This window comes from Nymphaea colorata, chromosome 9 (assembly GCF_008831285.2).
Source record: "Nymphaea colorata isolate Beijing-Zhang1983 chromosome 9, ASM883128v2, whole genome shotgun sequence".
Classification (NCBI taxonomy): domain Eukaryota; kingdom Viridiplantae; phylum Streptophyta; class Magnoliopsida; order Nymphaeales; family Nymphaeaceae; genus Nymphaea; species Nymphaea colorata.
The window spans coordinates 17,973,917-18,000,985 of NC_045146.1; the positions used below are offsets into that span (position 1 = coordinate 17,973,917).

Sequence of the window (27,069 nt, forward strand, 5' to 3'; positions counted from 1 at the left end):
GCTCTTTAGGCAATGCCATTCTCTTCTTCAGGGTTTTCCATCTTATCTGGTTTAATTTTAGCTCTTCTTTTGTTTGTGTCTTGTTTGGGTTCGTCGTCTTTTGTGTGTTTCATGGGCCTCTTTAATGGTTCTTTTGAAGCTAGAGAAGGATTTTACTTGCTGCAAATTTCTGTACCGGAGGTTTTCTTCTCCAATTTATTACCTAGAAAACTATACTTGAGTCAAAAGGCCGCACGCCCAAGGCCGTGGCTAGTATCCCCACCCTGGCTGTTATGGACTCCCATAAAACTGCATAACTGTGGCTAGAGAACTCTTCCTGTCTGACAGCTGAGGCTCGACTCCACCATGTCAACCCTTCAGCCTTTTTGGTGATCAAAACTGCTTTTCATAAGAGAGATCTAGCCATACTGGTTTAATCTGCTTGCCTCCCCCAACAATGTGAAGTTCGAAGTGAAGGCCTTTTGAACTTTAGTAACTTTGAGGGGTGTGTGCACAGCAGTGCTCTGTATAACAAGAGAGTACAGTGAGAGAAGAACCTACGACCAGCAGCTTACTGGCAAGGGCTGAACTCAGCAATGGGATGAATTTGGCTGCACGGTATACCGACTATGTGTATAGTCTTGCATGTGCTAGTGGTAGTGCACGTTCAAAACTACCTTTACGGTCTCTAGGATATTGGATATATATCACTGACAAATTGGAATTCATTGGAACATCAAAGCAATGTTCATTGTAATAGATACTGCAATATGACTCGAAACCATCAAATTGAATGGTTTGCAGTTGTTCTAGAAGTCATTTTCTTCGAACTGTTTATTTACAATTTCTTAGTTTTGAACTAGTTCACGATGTAAGGGCATCAACTTAAGCAGGGTGTGATTTATTGCTTTTCGCTTGGTTAATAAAGGTCTGTAGAGTTGATATTAGTGTAAGGACCCCCCAGTGCACATCCAAAAAGTCCATCCATGCAATACTGCTTAGAAATCGAATTATCTATGACTGAGCATTTTTTTCCTTTCCACCGACTATATTGAAGGTGCAGTTTGTTGACTGACCAAGTTTAATCGGTTGATAAAGTTATATAATTATTTTTTCTTTTGCGGATGAATGTGAAGTCCAGTATCATATCATGCTTCCAGAACTGTCTTGCATACACAAGCATAGGGAAAGGTTACAGACTTTAGAGATTGCAATAGAAAAATTTATTGAAGGATGAAAAGGAGAGGAGATTCAACATCTTTACAGCAAGATTTTGTAGACTTCTTTTATGGCTTCTATTGCTATGACGCGATACATGCTCTCAGTTGGATGCACTGCATCCCAGAAGACATACTTAGATGGCTGGCTGCATGTGCTCAACCCCCTGCAAGTCGTCCCAAACTCCATCACACCACTCCCACAGCAGCCCTTTGATGATACTGAGAAACCTGGAGAATGGAACCATTTTGTTCAAAATATCCGTCGGTCATTCAATAGAAGAACTAAAGTAAACAATGTCGGGAAAGAAACCTTTCTTTTCTTCCAATCAATCCACAGGTCATTCCAAAGAAGATTTATCAAGGGAACATAGTTTAGCAGTAAATGAAAATGTTACAGGAAGCTATGCATGAAATGGTGATGGGGAGAAAGAGAGAGATGGTGATGGTGGTCGTGGTGGAAGCACAAAGGTAATTTGCTTACCGTATCTGGTGGGGCTCTCCACAGCACGTAGAAGGACAGTATAGGCATCAACAAAAGCTCCTCTCACATGATCACTCAGCCATTGATCTACGGTAGCAAGCTTGGCTTTTATCTTGGAGTTGAATTCCATCACCACCTCGTTGATTTCAGCAACGCACTTGCTCCTTCCATACAGGGCTCTCACCAGGGGCATGCACCCCAAAGGAGGCACTGCGACCACTGCAAATCGTTCTCCTCCTAATCGATGGATCTCCTGTAATCAGATAAATTAACATGACAGGAAATGCAACCTTAGCTTCTTCCATGACGTGAGAAATCCCATGAAATGAAACAATATTAGTTTCAGAAGGGTGCTGCATCAACTGTGTAACGTAGTCCAGGTCGCCACAGAACGCGGTGTTCGTGTAAGGCCAAAAAAAATACGTTCTCAGTGTTCCATGTTTGAGACAAGGACTCACGGCGAACTCACGGTAACACAACGTGTTCCCATGCTCCGAACATGAAAGATTGTGTTGTGTGCACACAACAAGTAATGCACGAAAGAGGGTTGGGGACATTTTTTGAATTTTTTTTATTACAGTAAGTGGACATTTTAGCTTTTTTTTTTTTACTTTCTCACAATTCTCTTTTATCCTTTTAAAAAGTTCTATTTTCATAAGGGTATTGTGGTCATTGCACACCTATATGCACAGTTTTGTGTGCAACTAACCAGCTTCCAGGAGATGAACGCAGTAACATTTACTGTACCAAACAAAATCAATGCCGTGCCCAAAAGACTTTGTCTGTGAACCAAGTACTACAATCTTATTTTGTGTTCAATGGTTGATGGATTCATCACGGTTGCTTATATTTCGGGTAAGCAGAATGCTAACAACCCACTAGACTTCTCATTCCACCTGCTGGTATACTCTTTAACTTGAATATTGCGATAATGTTTTTAATGATAGGAAAATAACAATTATAAGGCGATACACCTTGTCCGTACGTACCTCCAACCAGTTATGCTATGGCTCATTGAGGAACACATATTGAGGAACACATATGTACACAATCTAAAGCAGTCAAATTGCCTAAGACAAAAAACCATATATACAAATTGCATCAGACTGACGAAGAAAAACGACCGATAAAATGGGTTTTGGTTCTTTTGAATGCGTTGCAGTTTAGAGGAAAGGGTTATTGGCGACGAGGGAGAGTGTCCCAACAAATAAAAATTACGATCGACTCTGAGTGCCGAGAATTTGACCTGGATGTCTCTGGCCATGCATTCAACCAGGAAATCGGTGTACCGGTCGACCGAGAACTGCTTTCTGCGATCAGGGTTGAGGAAGTAGTTCTCGATGAAGTCGTTGGTCCCTGAACTCAAGACGGCTATGGAATTCTTTATCACCTGCTGTGCCCTCGTCTCTCCGACCACCCTCCTTAGCTGCACGATATAGTGCCTCAGATATTGTATTTGCATCCGTATGGGCAGCACATCCTGGTAGAATACATCAAATCTCCCACATCATGCATTGCCTAAACTTATATACATATACGCACATAAATTTATATAAATCTACATACATATATACACAAAGAGAGGAAGAGAGAGAGAGAGACATACATGGAGATTAGCTGTGAGGTCATCATAACCGGAGGCAGCAGAGGCAAAACTGAATCCATGCAAGAATTCTTGTTTGGTGAGGTTATGCCGTAGGAATGCGGGGATTGCATCTCCAAGACCAAGTGCCTCAGCTGCAGTATATAACACATCATGTTCCTTATCATACTCGCTCCTATATATATATATATATATATATATATATATATATATATATATATCTATCTATACACCAGCAGGTCTATACAGTGGCCTGCTATCAAACATTACTGTCAACATATTCCATTATTTGATGTATGGTGATGATGATGAACAACTTTTACAGTGGTGGACCAACCACGTGTAATTGGAAGCTGGGTGGAATTAAGGAGGGGGTGGTGGTGGTGATGATGGGAGAATATGAAGAGCATTTACCCTCCGTGCTACATGGCAATGGCTGATTACTTGAACCTGCTGCCCGCCCCTCCACCACCCAACATTGTTTTGACTTTCAAGTGGCTGCTAAGCTTCATTTATCAGTGGTGCCATTAATGAGATAATGAAGTCACACCAAAGCCTTCTATGATCGTATTTTTTTTCTTTCTCTTATTTTTTTCTCTCTAATATATATATATATATATGAAAAATTAAATGGCGACTCTAGCTTTTTAGAGTCCTTCAGCAATTTAATGTGAATGTCTGGTCCAATATAATGAATCATTACGAGAAAAAAAAAAAAAAAGAAGGCGATGGACATTTTCATAATATTAGTTTACACCTTTTTTTTCTTCTTGTTATTCTCTTAATTATCTATGTGCTTTCATGGATTAGATAGTGGTTGAGTGACTCATATATATAAAGTGTAGGTTAATTTTTTGTCCATTGAAAAGACTAAGAAATTTGACGAAAAATAGAAGGACAAGGAGAAATTTAAGTTATAAGAACTATGCCGAAAACACACACAAACAAAGAGAGAGAGAGAGAGAGATCTTGAGGTATCTTCATAAGCAAGATACAGCTAGGAGATAGGAATGTCACGCTAAGTTCTTGACTAACCTCAATAAGTTTTCAACTTAGTTTGGCTATTAGCAGAGCATGGCAGGACATGCAGGCCTTTGAATAAAAAACTAGGAGGATGTACATAGAAAACATAAGTGGCTAAGTTCTTGACTAACCCCAATAATTCTTCGACTTAGTTTGGCTATTAGCAGAGAATGGCAGGACATGCAGGCCTTTGAATAAAAACTAAGAGGATGTACATAGAAAACATAAGTGGCTAAGTTCTTGACTAACCCCAATGTATTTTTGACTTAGATTGGCTATTAGCAGAGAATGGCAGGACATGCAGGCCTTTGAATAAAAACTAAGGAGGATGTACGTAGAAAACATAAGTGGCTCATTACCTGATTTTAACATCACAATGGATTTAGAAAAACTGCGGATGCTAAAGTTTCGTTTTAACATCGACATTCTTAACAAGAACAGTCCTTAGAAAAAAATTAGATTAATTTACTTCGAATGAACAGTATATGAAAAAGCTTATGTAACACTTGCGCATGTCTGTACGTGTACATATCTTTTCAATAAGCTGACTACTCTACAATGAATTGAAATAGTGCAGAGCTCGAATGTCTGTAAATGGCGGAATTCACTGCATGAAATTTGTCCAAAAGTCATGGAAAAGACAACAGCTTCAACGAAGGGAAGAGAGAGAAAAACGAAAAATATCTTTAATGATCATCATGCATGCACTGCGGAGCTCGGTACGGTACTGGTCGATGGAGAACCAACATCAATGATACATTGAGCTACTCGCATTTTCTCATATGAAAACAACATAGGACTGTTTATATTAATGGCTAAAAATTAAAAAATTATCTTTAAAATTCATGGTGTTCTTAACAACTGTTCATTTTATATATATATATATATATATACCATTTGTGTGAGGGACAAAAGATATACGTCTGAAGTTTTTAGTAAAAACGTTTTTAAAATGTGAACGGTTTGTGTTTATAAATACTGTTTGAATATAAAATATGCCTCAGTTACTTATTTTTAAGAAAAACATTGTTTTTTCTACTATTGAAAATTTGATGTCATAATAGCCGGCCATTTTTTATTATTATAAAAACATGTTGAACTTAAAAACATGATTAATTTAGCGTATGATTCTCATCAAAATAATTTGAAGTTCATATAATACAAAAGAAAATGTTTTGGCAACCGACTTTTAGTAGTATAGTTATGGGCATGGGATCTCTATCTCCCTTCCTCTCTCTGTATATTTTTGTTTCCTTTGTATTTTGCTGACTTTTTTTGTGTTTCTTGCGACTTCTTGTCATTCAATTTTTTCAATGAATTTTCATTTCGTCGGTTTATATAAACTCGACATGACATTTGAGAAAACCAGTCACGAAGAAGACTAGGGAACTAACAAAAGAAAAGAAACGGAAACTGTCAAATCACGCCATTAAATCTGAATATCCGTTGGTTCCAGGAAACCAAACTGGTGAAACAAAAGGAGGGTAGTGTTGGTACCTATGAAGTCTGTGGTGAGTCTTCCATTGCTGAACCTTCCGGTGGGTCTGTGACCGGCGAAGTTGATGCCGTAAGGGAGGAAGTTGCTCTTGAAGGTGGTGTTTAGGACATTGTTGTTGCCGGGATCTACGCTGGAGTCCCCAAACACGAGCAGGCAGCTGACGTTGGCTCGTCTTAACCTGGCCCTCAGCCATGAATCATGCACCAGTTCGGCCTTCGCTAAGGCGGCAAGCTCAGACGCGACCAAGGCCATTACCGTCACCGCCACGAAGGACGCCGTTGCTACCCCTCTCTGGCTCGTCATTTTCCTGGGCGTGGGCTCTGACACCTGCTCTGATAGAAGGGCTCTGCGTAGTAAGGTTCCCTGCCTTACTGCTCTTTATATAAACCGACGGCACGGTTGTTGAATGCAAGGGCTTCTTTGGTGTTGACTTACTTCTTTCTTTTTCAGTTTTTATGTGAATATTAATGACACTGTTTTCTTCTTTTCTCTCTCTCTCTCTGTCTCACTCTCGACTGAACCCATGTTGCGGGTGGTTGGCAAGGAGATTCAATAGTTGTTGTATTTTTCCTTTGGTTACTGAGAGTGCTTGTCGAGGTATCCATTCAGAGATATTTATGACATTGATTCCCAGCTGGTTCAGTTGGAGGCATATCTTCATGGTGATGATGTTATAATCTTTCTTTTAGGTGGGAGATCTTTTATTGTTTCAGCTTTTGGAGAACTTTCAGGTTAAGTAAAACTGTTCAAGCATCGTTGGACCTTCTTACAGGTTGAAAGCTTACCAATGAAATATCAGGAAGCTTCTGTTTTTGTTGGTAAGACTGGATGGTAACATTCAAGGCAATAGTCCGGTATGTCCTCCTCTTCTCGTCAGGACATCGTCTGGTGGGTCTCATAAAGAAGCTGGTTATGTGTATACAAGCGTGGAGTTGAGATTTTTTTATAAGTTGAATTATAGTTTTAAAATTTTGATGAAATATAATTTGTAAAGTCTTTATTGGTGACAATTCATAAGCACATGTCTAATAAGGAACTAGATTCGGGTAGGCCCGACACCTGAAACTTGGGCCCAGGTTTGACCTAACGATTAAAACTCGAGTCCAAGCTCAACCCGATTAAATTAAAAAAATATATTTTAATATAAAGTGTAACTAATGGTAATAAAATATTATATATATATAATAAATATTAAAAAATTATCAAGCCTATACAGGCTTATCGAGCTCATACGGGTTTATTGAGCTCACTTGGGCCGGCCCGATCAATTATGGAGCTAGTGCTCTTTTTTTGGGGTTTGGGTCTGAGCTGGGCTCGAGTAAGACAAAGTACCGGGTGCCCACCAGTAACCTGTTCTTGTTAGGTGCCCAACTTTGCCATGAATCTTGCCCTTGCCGATGCATTATGCAACATTTCTTAATTTATGAAGAAATTAATAATATTTTAAGACATATTTCTTGGGCATAAAAATATGGATTTTCAATGTTCAAAATTCGATGCATTGTAAACTACTGATGGGGAGGGCGGTAAGGGAATTAATATTCACCCAAGCGCTGAAACGAAACTACTAGATATCCAATTTAGATTTAGATTTTTTTTTTTCAAAGCTCTAACTGTATAAATGAAATCTATATGGATTGCAACACAAAAATAACTTAATGAATCAGATTACTTGGATGTATAAATAAGAATTTTAGCTTACAAAGCTTAAAATACTTTGCACATATATCGGAATGTTTCAATACTCTTAAAATTTTGTCTACATATACTTCTAAAAGAAGTGTAATCTTGGTAGTTAGGTTAAGTTGATATTAAGCTTGGGCAAGAACATGTTACTACCCACATGAAGAGAGAAAATAGGTGCTTCACCGCCGCTTTGTAATTCTGAGCTCACAGACAAATAACGGTAGAAAAAGACTTTAGCTTGGGAAACATGGCAATTTAGAGTTCAGGTTTTGTCTCCAATAGTTTAGGTGGATCTTGGCTCTTTAAGCTTGGGATCCAAACGTCATTTCTTTTAAACTCACCTACCAACATACACTCTTTCCAAGCCTTGGATTTGTTTTTATTTTTATTTATTTTTTTCTATCAAGCAAATAACAAGTTCACTGTGTAGCCCAAGAGGAGCTTGAGATCCACTTTGTTTTCTGTTTGTCTCTGTTGTTAGTATCAGCCGGGTCGGCTTGAATTGGCATGTACATTTCATATTGGCTATCCCCTTATAAAATTATTGGCTCATGTTTCTCTTTTCTGTTGTTTACTTAATGTGAATTAGTTTTTGTTTATCTTTTCAATACAAAAAGATGGGGTTTTGTGCCACCAAGCGAGTCACAAAGTCTCTTGACCCGAATGCCGTTTCCTTGAGCAAGGATTGGAATACAAAAATAGAACTGATCAGCAAACACATTTTCTATATAAGCAATCCGGCGCAGAGGGAAGGGGACCCAGCAGGGGACAATGGCCCCCCACAATTTTGGGAAAAAAATTGTAGTTATATTTTGGAAAATGTTTAATTTGGCCCCTGTAAAAATTTTGAAAAATAATGTTTGATTCCCATACAACTTTCGAAAATAATACTGGGGCCCCAAACTTCACACCTCTATGCAACTCTATAAAGTAATATTTTTCCTTTCTCATTGGGAGTAGTGAGACGCGCAGAAATGTATCAAGCTCGAGAATGACAGATGAGACTTAGGTCAACAGTTTTTAATTGAGCACCAGAAGTCTCCGTTTCCCATATATTCAGAGGTGCCTGTGGCTGTACTTCTTAACTTGATGTTGGCAGCAGCACCAGTTTTTACTCTAGCTACAAATGTGCCAATTCATATTAACCTAGATCCTTCTCTATGAGCACCGGCATAATGGCTTGTGAAAGAAATGGGGCAGGCCAGGCCAGGCCAATACCAATCTTTGCCAATTATTTTATTTAGGGAATTTTAATCATTTTAATTATTTCATTTTCCTCTAATACAAATGTTAGTTAATAGTCCAAGTTTGGCCTGGTTTTCTATACCATATTTATAAACAATCTGTATCACATTGTAAGAAAGTTCACTTCAAGTGCCTGCGTGAGCCAGACGATTACAACCCACCACTTAGGAATGAGCCCAAAGGCCCCTTCTCTCCCACCTCTATAGCCTTCACCTGCATCGGTGTCAGTAATAGCAACTCTGTACCCTTCAACTTAGATAACATACCATGTATGCAAAGACATAATGCCTACTAACTAGAGACAACCAACTTCCTGCGCCATAATTCAACCAGTTATGCTATGTCCTTTGAGGCAGTTCACTCTAATGTCGATATTAACAACATTAATCATCCTTTAAGGTGATTGACTAGCTCGGACATGCATACTGGAGATGAAAGGGAGGTCGCATTAGGTGGGCGTTGTTGGCGATGTTGTTGCCTTTCTTCTTTTTCCTTTTTCTGCGGGGAGTCTGGAAATGGGCAAGCTTCTAGGGAACAGATGACTGTTTAGTCTGAAAATTGGCGAAGAATAAATGAATGAAACAATGAATGGGTGGCAGCCTGAACCTTGAATAGTGTTCACGTTAATGGTGGGGGCTCTGCCCACTTTCGTGTCAGCTGAAGCCATAACTACCATTAATAAGCTAGGACATGTGAAGGGCCATCGCAGACCTGCCTCTGGCTTGATCCTTCCTGCAGCTGTTAGAGAGAGGCAGGAGTACTGCTGATCCATTCTTTCCATATGATATCAATGCTGCCTCAGCTTTCTTAACGTTCAGATTCTTTCATGTGATCCAAATGAATGCAGACCTTTCTCTCCCTAACCCTCGATCTCAGATGCTTGCATGGTTAATGGTGCATAGTAGAGTGAAAACTGAAGATAAGCTTCAAAGAGTTGGGTTTCACTTGGCCACAAGGATAACAATCTGTTGTACACTTATTCTGAAACTTCCCAGTTATGCAAGATGTCTACAGAAATACTTGGAGGCAACCTTTAGTGACTGTTCAGATTGAGTCTTTCACCTGTGATGTTCTAATTAGGCCCTTAGAGCTTAGTCTCTCCGAGCAAGCAAAGTGATTATGGAGGAGAATTATGGCTGGCAAGGAATGACGTGGTTTTTGAAGGTGCTCGACTGAATATAAGAAGGATCTGCTATGACATTATGTTTGATGTCGGTTATGTTTCGCCGCCAGCAGTGGAGGTCCAGTGGAAGCCACTTTGAGGAGGCGATCAACTTTTGAGCGACCGGTGGTTTTTTCTGTCGTGTTACTGTTTTCTTTTGCAGTGTTTCACCACTTGTACTGGTTCATGGCCTCTCCGACAGTCTCTTGGGAGAGTTTTGGCAATGTTGAATTAGTCTCTCTCTCTCTCTCAAACTCAGAGGTTTGCTAACTTCATTGCTGAAAGAAGAGAATTGCACTATAACGTTAGCACGGACACAAAGATATACATTCTACTTAAATGTCATTATTACATCTGTGCTGCAGAAATAGCAGTAGCATTGATATGTGGATTTTGGTGGATCCACAAGTTTTTTGGGTTTGGAATATCTGTAGCGATTGATTAATTTCTGTTGGGTGTGCACTCAATATGATCAACGGCAGCTTGGGAATAGTTGAGCTCCGAGTCGTTGGTATTTTCTACTGGAATTGAGATTCGAGGCGCCATTGGTTCGCTCTTGAAAGGAAAGAAAAAGAATTATTGAAGAACTTGTAAAAAGGTGCTGAACAAATCGTTGGAGAGGAGCCGGAAAGCCTCTTGGGATGGATGTACAGAATCCCAAAAGATGTATGATGATGGATCCGTGCAGGTATCACAGAGTGGGTTGCAGAGAGGGCCTGTCTCAAGCAAACCTGTTCCGCAGCAGCCCTTTTTTGTCTCCCGGAAACCTGAAATTGCAAAAATCATGATCCATTAAGAAAAAGGTTGCGACTAAAAGAAGTTCGACGCAGTTTTGATATATGTGGACCTCAAAATCATATCTTAAACATGGGAAAATCAATTCTGATAACTAATTGTGAAGATAATCTAGACTTCTTTTCCTGTTTCTTCATTGATTATAGAGTATTCGATAAGCAGATAATCCAAAACAGAAGAAAAATAAAATTGACAAATTCTAGCTTCCTTCCTAGACATTTAGACTTTTAATTGATTAGGTACAGTGAATACAAATGAGAGCAGATTGGGTGTAGGGCGCGTTGGATAGCTTTCTCATCCAATGTTGTCCATCTCTCTCTCTGATGAAAGGCTGTTGAAACCACTTCAAGCTTCAAGGGCAGTGCTCTAACAGTTCATAAGCAATGCAATAGAATTTTTCAATGCTTTCTTGTGCTATGTTCTCTTAAATATAGTGGGATAAATGGATTTGTAGGTATACTAATATATAAAAAGTCAAATTTTTAATAGGCTCATTATGATTTCAACAGACAAGCTCCAACGACCAATACTGAATACCTTTCTCAGAGATTTGGTTGGGTGTAATATAAATGCCAAAAGCAAACTAATTTCTCTTAGTCCACTTTACAATTCTGATGGCTTCAGCTACAAAACGTTAAAGTTGAATGAGCTTAATGAGATAAGTAGGCTTAGTCTTTTACCACATGCACCAAAGTCCACGCATATATATGTCCTATCAGGTTTCTTAATGCACTGAAGCCGGTAGTTGGTGTTTTACAGTAACATCCTACAACCTTCTGTCACGGTGACATGATCTCTGTTCCGTTTCCCAAGGCAGAAGACTCTTTCATGAACCATAGATAGTTTTAGTGCATCAGAAACTAGAGTAATAAATGAGTAATGACAAATATGCATCCACTAGCCCCAAGTCATGTTCCAGAAAACTGATAACAGTAGTCAAAAGAAAAAACACCAATTATCAGGATACAAAATGTTCACGAGAAAAAGAAGCAAAGGAACCAACATAAAAAAATAATCAGAAACAGAAAGCGAGATATGTTTGTAAAACAATTATATAAGCAAAAGGAACATGGTTAAATAGAAGCAAGTAAGATTTAAATAACTTATAAACAGGAAAAAAAAGAAGAAGATAGAAATCAATTGTACTTGCAGTAATGATCCCATCCACACTAGTTGTGTAAAGAGCACAATTGTGTTAACAAAAGTGAAAATTAAGGTAAAAGAATGAAATAAAATCAAGCATTTGAGTAATCTCGTTTTTAAGTTAACGTTAGACACTCTACATAATATACAATGCGTTAAATAATATCTGAATATATACATATGGCTGATGAATGGAACATTATGTTGATCTTAAAGCGGAAAGTGAGCAAATGTAATTAAAAGGGTAGCTTACCATATTTTTCAGGATACGTAAGCAATTCAACAAACGGGTTGTAGGTGTCTCCGTAAGCAACCTTGGCGCCATCGAGACCTTCGGCGGTCCACCTTCCCAACTGCGCCTGCAACTTTGTGTTGTATTGAGCGGAGACAAAGTTAAGGGCTTCGACGCATGAGCGGGACTCGTCGTCTGCGTTGCGCGTAGTGATCTCTGTGGGCAGGCAACCCAACGGCGACAAACCATTGACCACCATTCTTCGGAACCCATGGTCGTACAGCCTCTGCAAACAGCAATCAATCGCCTGATCATCTCTCATGTCGTATGTGAGAGAAAGAGAAACAGAGGTAGAGATTGAATGCTGTGCCACAAATTCGGCCGAATTCAAGAATCAACAGCAAGTTCTTTTTACTGCATTTGAAGGATCAAGGACACCCAATTTTTTCTTTTCTTGGCTCGATTTGGTGGTATGGTGAGATTGAACATAGTTTATATTCATTTGTACACGGCTTCGTTTAATTATGTTCGTTTTCAGCTCACTAGAGAGTGAGTAAGAAATAGCTCCTAATAGAACCCTGCCCACCACTTTGAAACAGAATCATCATGTTGCAACTTCGATAAAAATTTCAAAGATAACAAGAGTTAAAAGCGACTGTTTGATTACCCCTGGTTCTTTTCCCACCATTTCCTATCCATCTGTTGTAAGAAAGCGATCAAACAGCTGCCATTTTAAATGGTTCACATGGGAAGCTACAAAATGTCGCATGCTTTAATTCTTACCTATCGAAAATTCGATTGGAATTATTCAAATTTTGATTCTAACTCTCCGACTTGATTATTCGACATCTCAGGTACCCCCAGCACCATGAAAAGGCTATGCAACTGTTCAAAACTGAACCAAAAGAAATCTCGTGGCTTTCCTTGTTCCGTAACCATCAGACAAAGCTCTCCATGCCCTCGCAACCAAAAAATTAAAGGCGAGAGAGGGAAAGGGATCACCTACCTCTTCGGCGGCGACCATTAAATACATCAGCTCTCTCCACCCGTCTCTCATAATTAACCACCTAAATTTGATTTCCCCTGATTAACTCCCCCCTCCGCCATTCAATTTTGCAGCTCCTTTGGACGTTCATAAGAAACCCCAGAACTGGTGAGATGATTCCAGCAATTAAGCAGCTAGCTCTCTTTCTTAAGTTCACAACAGAAAGGTGAAAATCTGTTCACATTGTAGCAAGTCCCAGATCAATATTTTTCAAGAGTCCAACTTGGGTGCATCCAATCTTGAATTTCATTCAATCACACGGCTGCCTGATGCAACACAATGCATCAACTCAATGCACCACTACGCTAGAATAGAATACATACTACATGCAAACTCGTCTCATGCATATACCATTAGGTAAACCAGATTGACATTGTACAGTACATCTAATCACCTCAATATATGAATGCCTACACATAGGTATGGGGTTTTATCTATTATATATATATATATATATATATATATATATATATATATATATATATAAAACACGCTTTCTAGGAAAACCAGTGCCAGAACCGCACATAAGCCTTGCCGGCCTATTATAACTTCCAAAAATTCTTTCACAAATGCATAAACATATAGGTTCCCAGAATGCATAGTATGTTCCGCCCAGAACATGCAAAGCTATATTAGGATACCTCAGTCATTTTTAGAAGTACTGTAACCTTAATGTTCCTTCTACTGTCCTAAATTAACTCGGGCCTTCTGGTTCTGGCCCCAAAGTTGGGCATCGGGCTGACCCATAAGTTACTTCCACCTAATAACTTATTTATAATATTATTTTATTTAAAATATATATACATTTTATTATTTTCATATATTTTATTACATTATATTTTTTATATCTAGTTTATTATAATGAGGTCAGGCTGGGCTGAGCCCGGGCCAAGGTTGCAAGCAGTAGGGCTGGGTTCGAGCTAAAGCTCGAGCTCGAGCCCAACCCAACTAAAACTTCTTATCCGACCAGGCCGAGCCCATGCCCCGCCCTGCTGTAATCATCAATGCCCCATGCCCCAGCTTCGACGCCCATTACATTTGTTCCAACACCATTGAAATCATCAATGCCTTTCTCATATTTAACCATACCAAACTTTGGTGGCCACGATAATGGCTCTTCATAGCGTCGCCATAAAGTTACTAGCTGCCTCTCACACCGTACAACTGCTAGCATCGTCTCCTTTCTGAACCTACCTGCTTCTCTTTCACTGTAAAAGCTGTAGAAAAAACCCCAGCATTTCCATCGGATCGGAGGCAGTTACTACGTATGTCCTCTGCGTATGCATCTTCGCAGTGAACTGCCGGGACGATGGCCATCAATGTCTCTCCATCTCTAATGGAGATGGACTTGCAGAGGGGCCATGGCTAAGGGGAGTAATGACTGGTGGAGATCAGAGCTCGAATGGCACCTGTCATCTTCTTAATGGACACCACGTACCTTACGTCTGTAAGAGATCAAACACTGTATCCTTGATATTAATGAGCAACTACATGGGGCAAGAGAGCAACAAAAGGATCACAGAAGCGTCTTTTTCCATTGAATGGTCAAATCTACGGCCATGGTGTTGCCTTCTGAGTTCTGACAGTGAAAATTTTGAAGAAATTGAGCACCACTTTCACACTGGAATTTGATGGTAGAGGAGACTATGAAAAGTGTATCAAGTAGAACACAGGCTGAACCAAGTGGAACAGTACTGCCACTGTAGTTCGAGCTTTTGGGAGCAGGAGTTTGAAAGTGGAGCAAGTAAATTTCACCGACTTCTGAGATATCAAAAAGTGGTATCGACGATCTACCACCATTTCGTATTGTTATCAATACGGCTTCTATATCGGCGCATATATTGAAAACAGAGCGTATTAATACGGGCAATAATATATGTTGTCCAATATACGGTATTGAGGAGCAAATGGATGCGAATGTGACACCAGCTTATACTACATTGCCCTTGATACAGGAAATACTAAGTATTTTTCAATTCTTGTTTATATGGGGTTGTCCTAGTGAAGTACTAGTAGTCGGTATATATTTATCAGCCAAGCTTCACAGGCGTACCACCTGGAGTGGATGGGGTTGTACAACGAGCCGAGTCAACTCGGGCTCGACTCCAACTCACTCTAAAAAACTTGGCTCGTGCTCGACTCGTTTATAAACAAGTCAAGTCGAGCTTACAAATATACTCGAAACGATAAACAAGTCGAGTTCGAGTTTCAGGAACTCGAGTCTTTTATACTCTACTCGACTTGCACCGGTAATCTATATAATATTGCCAAAACCGGTTCACCGAATCACCGATTTTTAATTTTTAACCTAAAAACATATTTTCACAAGTTACATGAGTTAAGCAGTTAATGCTTACATGAGTTAAATGGTAATTTGAGTTAATGCTTACACGAGTTAACATTAAACAAGTTAAATGAGGTAAACGAGTTGAGTTTGAGCTCGATTTTGTATAGTCAAGTAGAATTTGAGGTTGCTGTAAGAAGCTCCTGCTCCAGCAAGCAAGTGTTTAAACTGGCTCAGACTGAACTGGCTCAGAATGGTGTTGGGGTATGAGAACGTTTCAGTACCTGGATCGTCTGGCGCAGCAGTTCCAGCACAAAGTCCTGGTATTCCTCCACGTTGAATTTTTGCCTCCTCACGGGCAGGACGAAGTAGTTCAGGATGAAGTCGTTGCCGCCGCAAGCTATGAGGATCAACGAGTTGCTGATGAGCGCCGCAGTTCCTTCCCTCCCCAAGATCTTCTCCACTCTGTAGATGTATTCCTTCATGTAGTCGAGTTGCTCGCATACTGGTATCACGCCCTGCGCCAGGAAACAGTAAAGGCAACACCCAATTAGTGAAACTGTTTACCATCGATGCTTGCGCAGAAGGATCACAAGGCTCATGAGATTCCACAGAGAACAATAGCATCATTTATGGGCCCCCAGCAGTATGATCACCACATGGTCCACAATTAAGCAACTTCCAGTTTGACGCTCTAGCAGCCATGAGGATTCCTTTTTGAAAATTGGGAACAGAGGGGGGAAAGAACTGCGACCACTTGAAGAGTAGGTGCATCTTCAACCACTCTTTTATTGCTCCAGTTTTATGAGAATTTGTGTGTGTGCCTGTGTGTGTATGTGTGTGTGTGTGTGTGAGAGAGAGAGAGAGAGAGAGAGAGAGAGAGAGAGTTTCTTTCTCTGGACATGTAAATTCCCTTTCCTACAACTGAGGAAAACTATCATGTTTTTCAGATGGCAGTTCAGAGGATGCATGTTAATTCAGCCAGGAGATTGAATCAACCATTTGGGAAATTTTCTGAATTTGCAGTGTTTACTGTAAGAATTCAGTTAATGTTTAGGGCAGGCAGCAAATCTGTGCCAAACTCGTGTACAGAGGTTCCAAACATGGTTTCTTTTGTGAATAATTTATATGAAAAGCATTTGATACGGAACACCCATGTTCATGTTTTTGGGAAGGACTGGTTTGGCTTTCCCGACTAAATGAGACACATTCAAATGTCGACAATGCAAAAAACTTGAAAAATATTTGCAGTGGTAAAAAATTGGAAGCGTGTGATCTCTTTTCACCTTCACGTTTCATCATTTCCACATTCAAGAAATTCAAACGCCATCAAGAGAGATAGGAAGAGACATACACTGATTTTTGCTGTCAATGGATCAAAACCGGAGCCAGCTGAGGCAAAATTCACTCCAGTTAGTAGCTCCTCGTCGCCAAGGGTGTAATCCAAGTAAGGAGGAATAGTTTCTTTAAGCCCCAAGTATGAAACTGTAATCATTCAAGAAAGTCTTAACAGGGTGAGAAAAAAACAGGGGAACTGACACTAGTGATTACAGAAGCTGAAAAATATTTCTGTCCACAACTTTTGTTCCCATATATAAAACGAACAGATGAGGAATGAGATCAAGGAACAAACTGAGATAATCAGCACCAACTTTTCCGTTGGTGAACCTTCCACTGGGAACTCCACCCATGAAATCCCTCCCATACGGCGGCCAGTTGCTCCTGAACGGAGTTGGAATGAAGTTGTTGTTGCCGGTGTCGGCGCTTGAGTCGCCCAATACGAAGAAGGCAGAGACATTATACAGATTCTGCTGAGACTCTGATAATGGTAGACCATGAATCATTAGCAGCAGCAACAGCAGCAGGAACGGGAGATGCTTATGGATGGTTCTAGGCCTCCCCATCTCTGTGGTGTAGTAGTACTACTGCCTTTGATGCGGACAAAACTTTGCATCTGCACCCTTTGTCATATATAGAGGCGCAACAGATGGACGCAGTATGTTCCAACTGTGTAGTTGTAACTCCCTTTCTCTCCCTCATTTATGAACTTGCTTGGAGGGCCTTTTTTCAGCTGCCATTTGCTTAGAATCGTCTCGATCTGTTCAATGCCAACTGCACCAATGTTATTGGCGTGGACGCTAAGAGCAGTCGCTTTCACCTTGGCATACTCCTACTTTTACTCTGCTGCTTGGTTTCTTAAGATTGCGATCCATCATTTTAAGGCCATGGATTCAGGTGATATTTTCTTATGAAGCAGTTCTGGTTGTAGGATACTTCAATAGCTTATGAGAAATTAGGAAGATCTCCAAGGGACCGAAACTCTTAAGGTTCGAAACCTGCATGACATGCAATAACACATATACCATTTGACGCTTACTGAAATGAAACTAATGGCCAACTTTCACCAACCCACCAATTTAACCATCCATACTATTTTATAATGGCTAACTTATAAAGAATTCGGGAACTTTGCTCTGGATATATGGGCGCGTTGAATGCAGAAATCTATGGAGTACCGTAAAATGCTTCCACATATAAATTTCACCGTAGGGGACCAACTTTTTTACTGTGGTAAACGTACTCATGTAAGAACCTTACTAACTTCTCCGGCCATTCAATATATAGTTGGGCAATCACTGTCCAGTCAAGTTTAGTACATAAGATTTCAAATCCTCCAAAACTTTTAAAACGACATTTTGAAGTTTTGTTCTTTTCTTGAGTTAGGCAGGCTCTTACCATGTTACACTTAGACACTTTAACTTCTCGGAATGTGCACCCATTAGTGGATGCTGGTCAAGCATGGACTTCCTATAAGTAAGTTACTGTCACGGGCTGACAACTGCGGCACATCAAGAACCTATTTGCCGTCAGCCATGACACAAGGGAACAGTTACAATATTATTATTTAAGTTAGTGATGTCAATATATCTGATTCGAATTTGATAGCCGAGCGAACCATTCTAAAAAAAACAGACATAAAAAAGTTAGTTTCAGTTAAGAAATCGGATCGGATCCGGATTGCATTCAGATCTAGAAGTACATAAATATCCAATTGAATTCAGATTTGATTTAATTTCAAATAAATATTCTATACCCAACGCCCTTACGTCTCAAAAATCAGTTGCATTTAATTTAGAATTCGAATGCATATGTGAATCTAAAAGTTAGATTCCGATCGGATTTGGGTTGTGGACAGATTTTGGCTTTGGATATATCTTCACGTGTGTTCAAATCTGAATTTGAATATGAACATGTGAACATGTAAACAAGGGAATATGGTTAAGAACACATTTCACTCGAATCTGATTTGTTGACATCTCTAGTTTAAGGAGTCAAACAGGATGGAAATATGCGGCATTTGGTTCTCTCTTGAAACAAATATAGTTCCAGTCTAGAAAGATTACAGCTCCCAACTCTCAGCGTGGATGTTGGTGCATTAGATTAATTCGCACGATTAATATTGCAAACAAACTGTTAGTCTTTATGAATCTATCCCAAATATTAGAGCAGATTCACAAAATCTAACACAATACAATGTTTCATAAATATATTTCAATTTTTGAGCCAAATTCATGAAACAGTAACATTTGATTGCTGTTGCCAACCACTTCTTATTACTTTGATATAAATAAAAATAGGGCGATAAATAATTAAATACTGCCCCAGCATGCAACTTTACATCCAAATCCAAGTCTGAACCTGAATTAAGATCAATTCGATCTGGTTCCATATAAAAGTCAGACCCGGCTTGGAGTTTCAAAATGAGGTCCTCAAAGCCGAAGGTAACGCCAATAAGCAAATTTTGATGAAATGGACTTGGTAATTCCTAGAGCCAACCTAGTTCAGCACGTTTTACCCAAAAACTGAATTAGGATACACTATTGAAGTTCAGAATATATAGTACCATTTACTACTCTCCTCGTTTTATATTATATTATATTATATTATATTTATGGATTTACTTATTATTTGAGGTTACAATGCACCAGGACCATATTGCAATTCAGAGAGGGGGACTTGTCTAATTTAGTGGCCACACTCATTAATTGCCCATTGGACGGCCAGAAATAAGGGGGATATATTACAGGCTAGATCAAGTTAAGATTAAATTCTATTGAATGTTTGCAAAAAAATTGAAGTGAATTTAAGAAAATTTATTATCAATATAATCATTAAACCATTAAAAAGATCTTTCATTTTCAGCCATTTAAATTCTGGCGGTGATATTTAGGTAGCGAAGATGAAAGAAAACGATGTTATCTAACAGCTTAGATGGCCTCCATTGAAAGCGTGCAATAATAGTATAACACGTTGAACGGTCCATTGCACCATTAATCATATTGCATCAATCATGTCCATATATCATAATAGCTACTAAATCTGATGAGTCGTTGTGGCTTTTAAGATTTTGAAGATTAGATAAGATTTTTACCATAGCTTAATAGTTTTTACTATTATATTTTGGTTAAAGTACTGTGACGCATCGCAAACCATGAACTTCTTTGTAATCGTATGGGTGCTCTAGAAAGTTTCAATTGAAAGGGTAATTTAAACCATTTTTAACTTAATTGTAATTCCACAATTATATCTAATATTCTCTTTTTTTCTCTCTCTACCCTTGGCATAGACTATTTTTTGGCGTAAAAAGTCTGCGCACAATTAACTGGGAATATATATATATATACACCAGTTTTGTATTGGATGTCTTAGTTACTAGGGGTCAATCCTAATTAGCTTATTAATCCTTTAAAAAGATGTATATATACTTGACTATGTTTAACAAAGCATAATAGAACATTTAAACTTAGTAAAGACTGCAGTATGTTTTGCAAGATCTTTTAAATGAATAAAACAATCGAGTACGTCGTTTAAATGAATAAAAATTGAGAACCCAATTTCAGAAGGCATACGAGAAAACTTATCAGGTTTTTTTTATCATGGAAGTTACGGAAGAATGGTTAAAAGTTTTAGCGGAAGTGAATGAAATACATTTAATGCTATAGCATAAATTCATACTCATTCATTTGATAGTATACTATGATGTTTCATGGCTCCTGCAATAACGAAGGTGCAGATGTTTCCCCGCGGATCTCAGATCTGGAATCCCTGTCTTCTGGGACCCATGTACTGTTTTAAACAAACAGTGGATCTAAGTTGTTCATGTATCAACACAGTGGCAGTTCGATCTTAATTGTAGCGTGTGCTGCTCTAGTGAATGAATACTAAACTGGAGGATGAGCTGTCCCCAAAATTATATGCTTAAAGAAAAAGCTAGCATGCATAAAAATTTAACACAAAAATCATTTTTATATATGAAGTTTAAGATTAATTGTCTTAATTATTGCTGTAAAGGCAATCCCCAAGAGGGTTGGCGCAACCGGACCATCCTGAGACACTGAAGGCAGCATTCAACTCTGAGAGATGGAAGGAAAGAGGGTGTTGGCTTCATTGCAGCGGAACGGCACCCTTGATCAGCTCTTCATCTGCGTAACCCTAGATCAAAGAATCACTGGGCATATATAGTGCCGCCTCATAGGTTTTTCTGTAGTCCAGTGGACGGTTATGGCGAGTAAAAGGTTGGCGGAGATAATCAAGCTTGTTACTGCCAGTGGGCCCCCTCGGAGTTACGAGATAAAATGGATAGGGCTCTTGGCCACTGTCCAACAGAGGGGTGCTTGGGCTTTCACTCGGATGTTCAAACACTGATTTTTCAACATCCTATTGTGTTTGAATGTTGAAGAAAAAGGTGTACGAAGATGAAGGAATAGTCAAATGGACTGTAGCCAGAATTATTTAGGGTTGCATTTAATAGCCTCAGATCTTAGATCTAGGCTACATAAAAAAAAAAGTGTGTTTTTGAAAGATCTTCAGTTTAAACAAACTAAGGATCTCAGTAGTATGTTAAAAACATTAGATTTAAGGTCGGTGAGGGAGGCCTGACCTTAAATCAAATGATATAAGATTTTAAGATCTCAGATCATCACAGATCTTAGATCCACGATCAAACAAACACAACCAAATAGAGAATTAATTAAGAAACTGAACAGATAAATGAACATATTGCATTTTAGTTCCAAACACAAGCAAAAGTATTACTTCATTGATCATTTCACACATTTGGCCCCAAAGCATATTACAGAATTATATATGCAAAATATATTGCGTATTGATGGCAGCCATATGCTCTCTTATATTAGCTATTACTTGGCAAACGGACTATATCAGCGTTCCAACTTTACTATATAATTTCTAGGTTAAACATCAGTATCGGATAATTGTTAATTTCAGAGCATACGTTAAAAAAAAAAAAAGATTTGGAGTAATATATCAGAGTAATAGTTGATATGGAGATAATAAAGAAATTTTTTTTTTTGGCTCTGCTTTTCATGGATGAAAATAAATGATATATTTACCATTAAGTTAATTCACTCATAATGTCTGGAATGACAGTGTTAAAAAGAATATTGTAGGTCTTTTGTGTGGGGTGGATGGCGTCCCAAAATAAATATGATGATCTATCAGGGCAAATAGGAGTATAAGGATTACATGAATATCCCATTTCGATCAAACCTGTGCCGCAGCAACCTCTCTTTACCTCCTCAAAACCTGAAAATATAATCAAGGACATACTCAAACATAATGTTCTTTGAATAAATTCTTACAATCAAACATCATAAAAAAAAAAAAGAAAATTATAAGCATGTGTAATGTTTGTGGTCAAAACGGCAGGAAAGGAGCTCTCTGAATCACATTATGTAGGTGCATTAAATGGGGCCTTTAAAGATCCAAGTTTCAGTACTCTGAAATTTTGAAATTCCGGCAATCTTAAAATCTGATCTTTATGTCCATACTAAGTTGAACCTGGTTTCACATTGATTAAGCGCATCTACAATGTTCAAAATAAAAAATAATAATAAAAAATTAAGAATATTTAAATTGTAAAAAAAAAAGTTACGTCAAGACACTGCATGCATCACACTTAAACTTGATAAATGAGTACGTGTCATCAAAGTTGGGACTCTAAATTAAGTCGTGTTTGAATGCCTGGAATATCAGACCCATGGATTTCAAAGCAACCCCGGATCCTTTGTTTGAAAGATGCATGTATTACAAAAGGGATCTACAATCTATGCATCTCAATTCATGGATTTGAAATCAAATCCCTTCCCTGTTGCTCTGACTGATATCTATTGATCTAGAAGAAAAAGGAAATCACAAATCCAAGATTCAGAAATCTAGACTTGGACAAAACCAACACTATTGATTTAAGGTGGTGCTCATAACTTCTCCGATTTGTGACCCAAGGCAATCAAATGTGGGCCAGATTTGAATGCTCAAGGCAGGGGAGAAGGAAGGCTTGGGGCATGCATGGTGTGGGCAATTGCCTGCCTAGAACTCCCAAAAGCAACAAGTTAAAATTGCACTAGAAACATATTTCAATGTTTGTCATTGTGAAGGCAAGATCAAGAAGTGTGACACTTTAGTTAATGGATGGCAAGTAGAGAAGCACTAGTTGATGGGTACACGATCGGTCCACCACCCATATCTTAAGGGCAACCCTATACCCCGAGGCTAGAGGGAAAGGATTTTTTGAGCTTTGGCCCTTCTTCAGGCGGCTTCTGCTCACCCGAAAACAATGTTAGGCAAAAAAAAGTTAGAGTTTTCTCATGGTATGCCTGTACATTCATGCATTAAGTCACAAACTCACCATATTTGTCAGGATTCTGCATCATGTCCAGCATGGGGTAATAAGTGTCAGCGTATGCAAGCTTTGCACCACTAAATCCACTTTGTTTGATCGTTCTCAGTGCATTTTCAAGCTTGAGATTGTAGCTTGTTGCGACGGCATTCAAACTCTCAATGCAGTTCCTAACAAATGCATCTGCAGGATCTATGGTCATCTCCACTGGCAAGCAACCCAGAGGTGAAATGCCTGCAACTATAAACCTTCGAGCTCCAAGTCTATACAGCCCCTAAATACATGAAACAAACATTAGGAGGTGAAATGCCTGCAACTATAAACCTTCGAGCTCCAAGCCTATACAGGCCCTAAAATTGCATTGGATACATGAAACAAACATTAGATACATGCGAACGAAATATTAAATTATACATGTTTCAGACTGAAAATTAACTTGAAGCCCTAGTTTGCCAAATGTTGGTAGGGTTAGTATGTGGCAACAAAGGCGGCTGATTCATATAAAAGTTCACTTTGTCTTCCCTTCATTGTATTCAACATAAATATTGAAGACTTTATATCACAATAATTTTTTGCAATTTTGCAAACGAGCTTGGTGCTTAAACTTGTTCTTATTAAGTCAAACATATGCAAGTTTTTTGTACGGATCAATTCATTTTTGGGTAAGCAAGAGGAGTATTTCATCCTATCAATGAGAGCCGAAGCTTTTGCCCAACCCTATGTTCCAAGTGTCTCGAGGTGTTGCCCCTATCATACATTAACTTGCCTGTCGGCATCCCCCTCTCCCTTTTACAGCACAAAGACTTGACACCCTGGAGATTTAGAACAGGAATTGGTTGTCTAACTCTCTCTAGGACAATTTGATCAACTCATTTACCAATGAAATGATCAACTCATTTACCAATGAAATGCCCAAGGGATTTGCAATTCCACACGTACTATTTAAGTAAGGAAATCATGTGAATTTACCTCAAGGATGCCCAGAAGTTGATCAATTAGGAAGTTCTGATACTGATCCACCGTAAACGTAAATCGCCGGAGAGGAAGGTTGTAGTAGTTAACAAGAAAATCGTTGGTCCCTGCACTTATGAGGAAGACTGCATTCTGCATCACGTCGGCTGCCATTGCCGGCCCAACCGTGGTTTCTACTCGGCCAAATAATTGCCTCATGAGTTGGAGTTGCTGAGGCACCGATATTACGTTCTGATAAACCAAAACCAAATCTTCTGATCAATATTTGTTTAAATGCTCATCAATTAACCAGTTTTGTTCATTGGAAAAAAAAAAAAGAATTCACAGTTTTAAAAGCTAATATGTTGGTGTTTTTTAGAAAAAATACACATGCTCACGGTCTTCATGGACCATATAAAAAACACAATCAATTTTGGATAATTTCTTTCATTTAACAGCTTGTTTTCATGTAACTAAATAAATATTTAGACAAAAGAAATCAAAACTTAAGTTTGTTTACAGAACTGCTTCTGTAAAAAGTGAGAGCGAGACAGAGAAAGGGCTCATGAAATTTCGAGAAAGATTTTATTATGCTCTGTCCTAACCCGTGCCTTGCGCACACATAAATAGAGATATGCTGCCAGTTTGTAGCTTCACTAGGGTCCTGACCGGTTCTGGCTGTAAAGTGGAGGAAAGTTCACGCACCCAAAGTTAATGCCCAACGTGATCCTTCAAAAGTTTGTTGGGAGGCCGAAAGAATAAGTGTTTTTTTTTTAACAATAAATGTATAACACAAGTTTCCCTCAGTGTTAGGCAGCTGGTCCTTCATTGAGTAGGCATGGCCGCTTTCATCTTGTACTTAGCACTGGTTTCCCTAGCCATCGACAAAGTCACCTGCCCCACAATGGCTTGCCCAAATCAATATTAAAACTTTGAACTTTTGCTCTTTCTTTATATATATATATATACTTTAGTTTTTTTAGAGTCACCCAACTATTTAATCCTATAATGGATATTAAAAAGAAAAAGCGATGGACATTTTTATCATCTGATATTAGTTTACATATTTTTTTCTTGTTTTTTTCTCAACCATCTACATGCTTTAGACGAATGACTTTAGTTAGATGGTTGAGTGATTCTAGATAACAAAAGTTGTTGTTCACTCACTATATATATATATATCTATATATAGAAAGAGAGATATAAAACACAAGTACAATCCTAGTGTCTGAAGACTCCAAACAAAAAGTTATTTCCTATTTTATCCTTAGAGAGGGAAACCACGATCATTCTAACATCTCAGTCACTAGACCTGCCCAAGGTAAAATTTTTGATTGGATCACGCTACTTTGAAATCCAATGGTGTTTTTGGTAGGAGACCAAGGCGCCCCAGTACCCCCTTTAAAGCATATCTATGCATCTAGGTCCACATAAAAGAATACAATAAGTAAAAACTAAGTCCATGACTATATTTTTCTGGCCCAATGGTTTATTCGAGAAATGACCTATAAGTCTGTCATGGGATAATTGCGAGGAGAATGACAAGTAGCAAGGTCCATTTAAGGGAAGCGATTATCGGGACTCGTTGATTTAAAGTAAAAAATTAAACATGCTTAATTTAAGTGCAAGAGATTGAGAGTGAGGGAGACAGAGAGACTTACAACAATGGCAGCAGTCAATGGGTCATAGCCAGTGCCAGCACAGGCGAAGCTCACACCAGTCAGCAACTCTTCCATAGTAAGCGTGGGATCCAGGAAGGGAGGAATCGTCTCCTTAATTCCCCAGTGTGAAGCTATCCAAAACAAGTTACACCACCATATAAATCTTGAGATCAGCAAAATGATAGAAGGAGATGACGCGTTAAATCAAATCTCAACTCTACCATTTCGATGTTTGAGCATTTCCAAGGTGGTGTTCAAAATTCACTTGCTTTTTTAGAACAAGTCTCGAAAAGCTCAAGCTCAAATTGGTCAGTTGAAAGCCAATCGACTTCGCCTTAAAGCAACTTCTATTGAATAGATAGCAGTGAGTTGATGTATACCAAGAAAATCAGTGAAGAGCTTCCCGTTGCAGAACCTCCCGGTGGGGACCTGGTCGATGAAGTCTATCCCATAAGGCTGGAAATTGCTCCTAACAAGGGTACGCAAGTAGTTGTTGTTGCCAGGATCCACTGTCGAGTCCCCAAGAACAAAGAGCGCGGAAAAGGATGCATTGGTTCGCGGGGGTGGCGGTGGCGGGGGCGGAGGCGGAGACGGAGGCGGAGGTGGAGGTGGACGGGAAGTTGCTGGGGAAGGCGCAGGCGGAGGCAGGGAAGGTTGTGGGGGAGGGGAAGGAGGAGGCGGAGGCGGAGACGAAGACGGACAGGGAGACGGGGGCACCGATGGTGGAGACGGCGGTGGCGCCGAGTGGGATAAGGGGAACTGCAGTTGAAAGATGAAGATGATGTGAAGAAGATGGCAGGAAGAAGCAGCGTGACGATGAAGGATGCAACCCAATATTCTTGTGAGCTCGGCTGATGCCATCCCGTGGTTCAATCTTCTTTCCTCACTTGATCGGCCGACAATGACGAATCCTGCATAAAATATATAGTCTGCATGATATTCCTCGTGAAAGGAAAAGAGGAGGAGCTCGTGAAGGAAAGTACGTAGCTGGCGACACTTTCTTCGCCGGCGATCATCGACGGCCGTATCTCTAATCTTCATCGGCACACTCACTTCCAAAGTGGCCACTGTAGTTTAAGCTTAGGCATGCATGGTGAGTTGAGTTCTTCCATCGTAGCAAGATCCTGCGGTACACATTCACAGGCATAGGTAGAACATGCATTCAGCAATATTTTCAAGAGAGGTGGTTCTTTCGTTCAATTAACCATACTATATTAATGCGTTTTCTTCATGTTTGCAAACTTAAAATCAGCTTGAAATTGTGTTTTCTATGTATAGGTTTGAGTTCTATGCATGAAGATCTCAAAATAGGACATTTCTAGTTGTAAAATCTGTTCCGTGCATAGGAATGTCAGCTTTTAA

The 27,069-nt window shown here is 39.2% G+C and overlaps 2 protein-coding genes across 2 annotated transcripts; both read right to left on the reverse strand.

Annotated features, from left to right (window-relative positions):
* Positions 1 to 1,229: 1,229 nt before the first annotated feature.
* LOC116260637 (uncharacterized) lies at positions 1,230 to 17,463 on the reverse strand. Its single transcript, XM_050079609.1, has 10 exons — positions 17,030 to 17,463; positions 16,751 to 16,881; positions 15,681 to 15,914; positions 12,089 to 12,353; positions 10,478 to 10,664; positions 5,804 to 6,150; positions 3,287 to 3,417; positions 2,927 to 3,160; positions 1,681 to 1,933; positions 1,230 to 1,427 (listed from the first exon to the last, which is right to left on the reverse strand). Exons 1-10 carry the CDS (start codon positions 17,298 to 17,300, stop codon positions 1,240 to 1,242), a joined length of 2,241 nt encoding a protein of 746 aa, XP_049935566.1. The 5' UTR covers positions 17,301 to 17,463; the 3' UTR covers positions 1,230 to 1,239.
* Positions 17,464 to 21,777: 4,314 nt separating this feature from the next.
* On the reverse strand, positions 21,778 to 26,581 carry LOC116260380 (GDSL esterase/lipase At5g45960-like). Its single transcript, XM_031638685.2, has 5 exons — positions 26,088 to 26,581; positions 25,708 to 25,838; positions 24,065 to 24,298; positions 23,105 to 23,369; positions 21,778 to 22,002 (listed from the first exon to the last, which is right to left on the reverse strand). Exons 1-5 carry the CDS (start codon positions 26,566 to 26,568, stop codon positions 21,812 to 21,814), a joined length of 1,302 nt encoding a protein of 433 aa, XP_031494545.1. The 5' UTR covers positions 26,569 to 26,581; the 3' UTR covers positions 21,778 to 21,811.
* Positions 26,582 to 27,069: the final 488 nt, after the last annotated feature.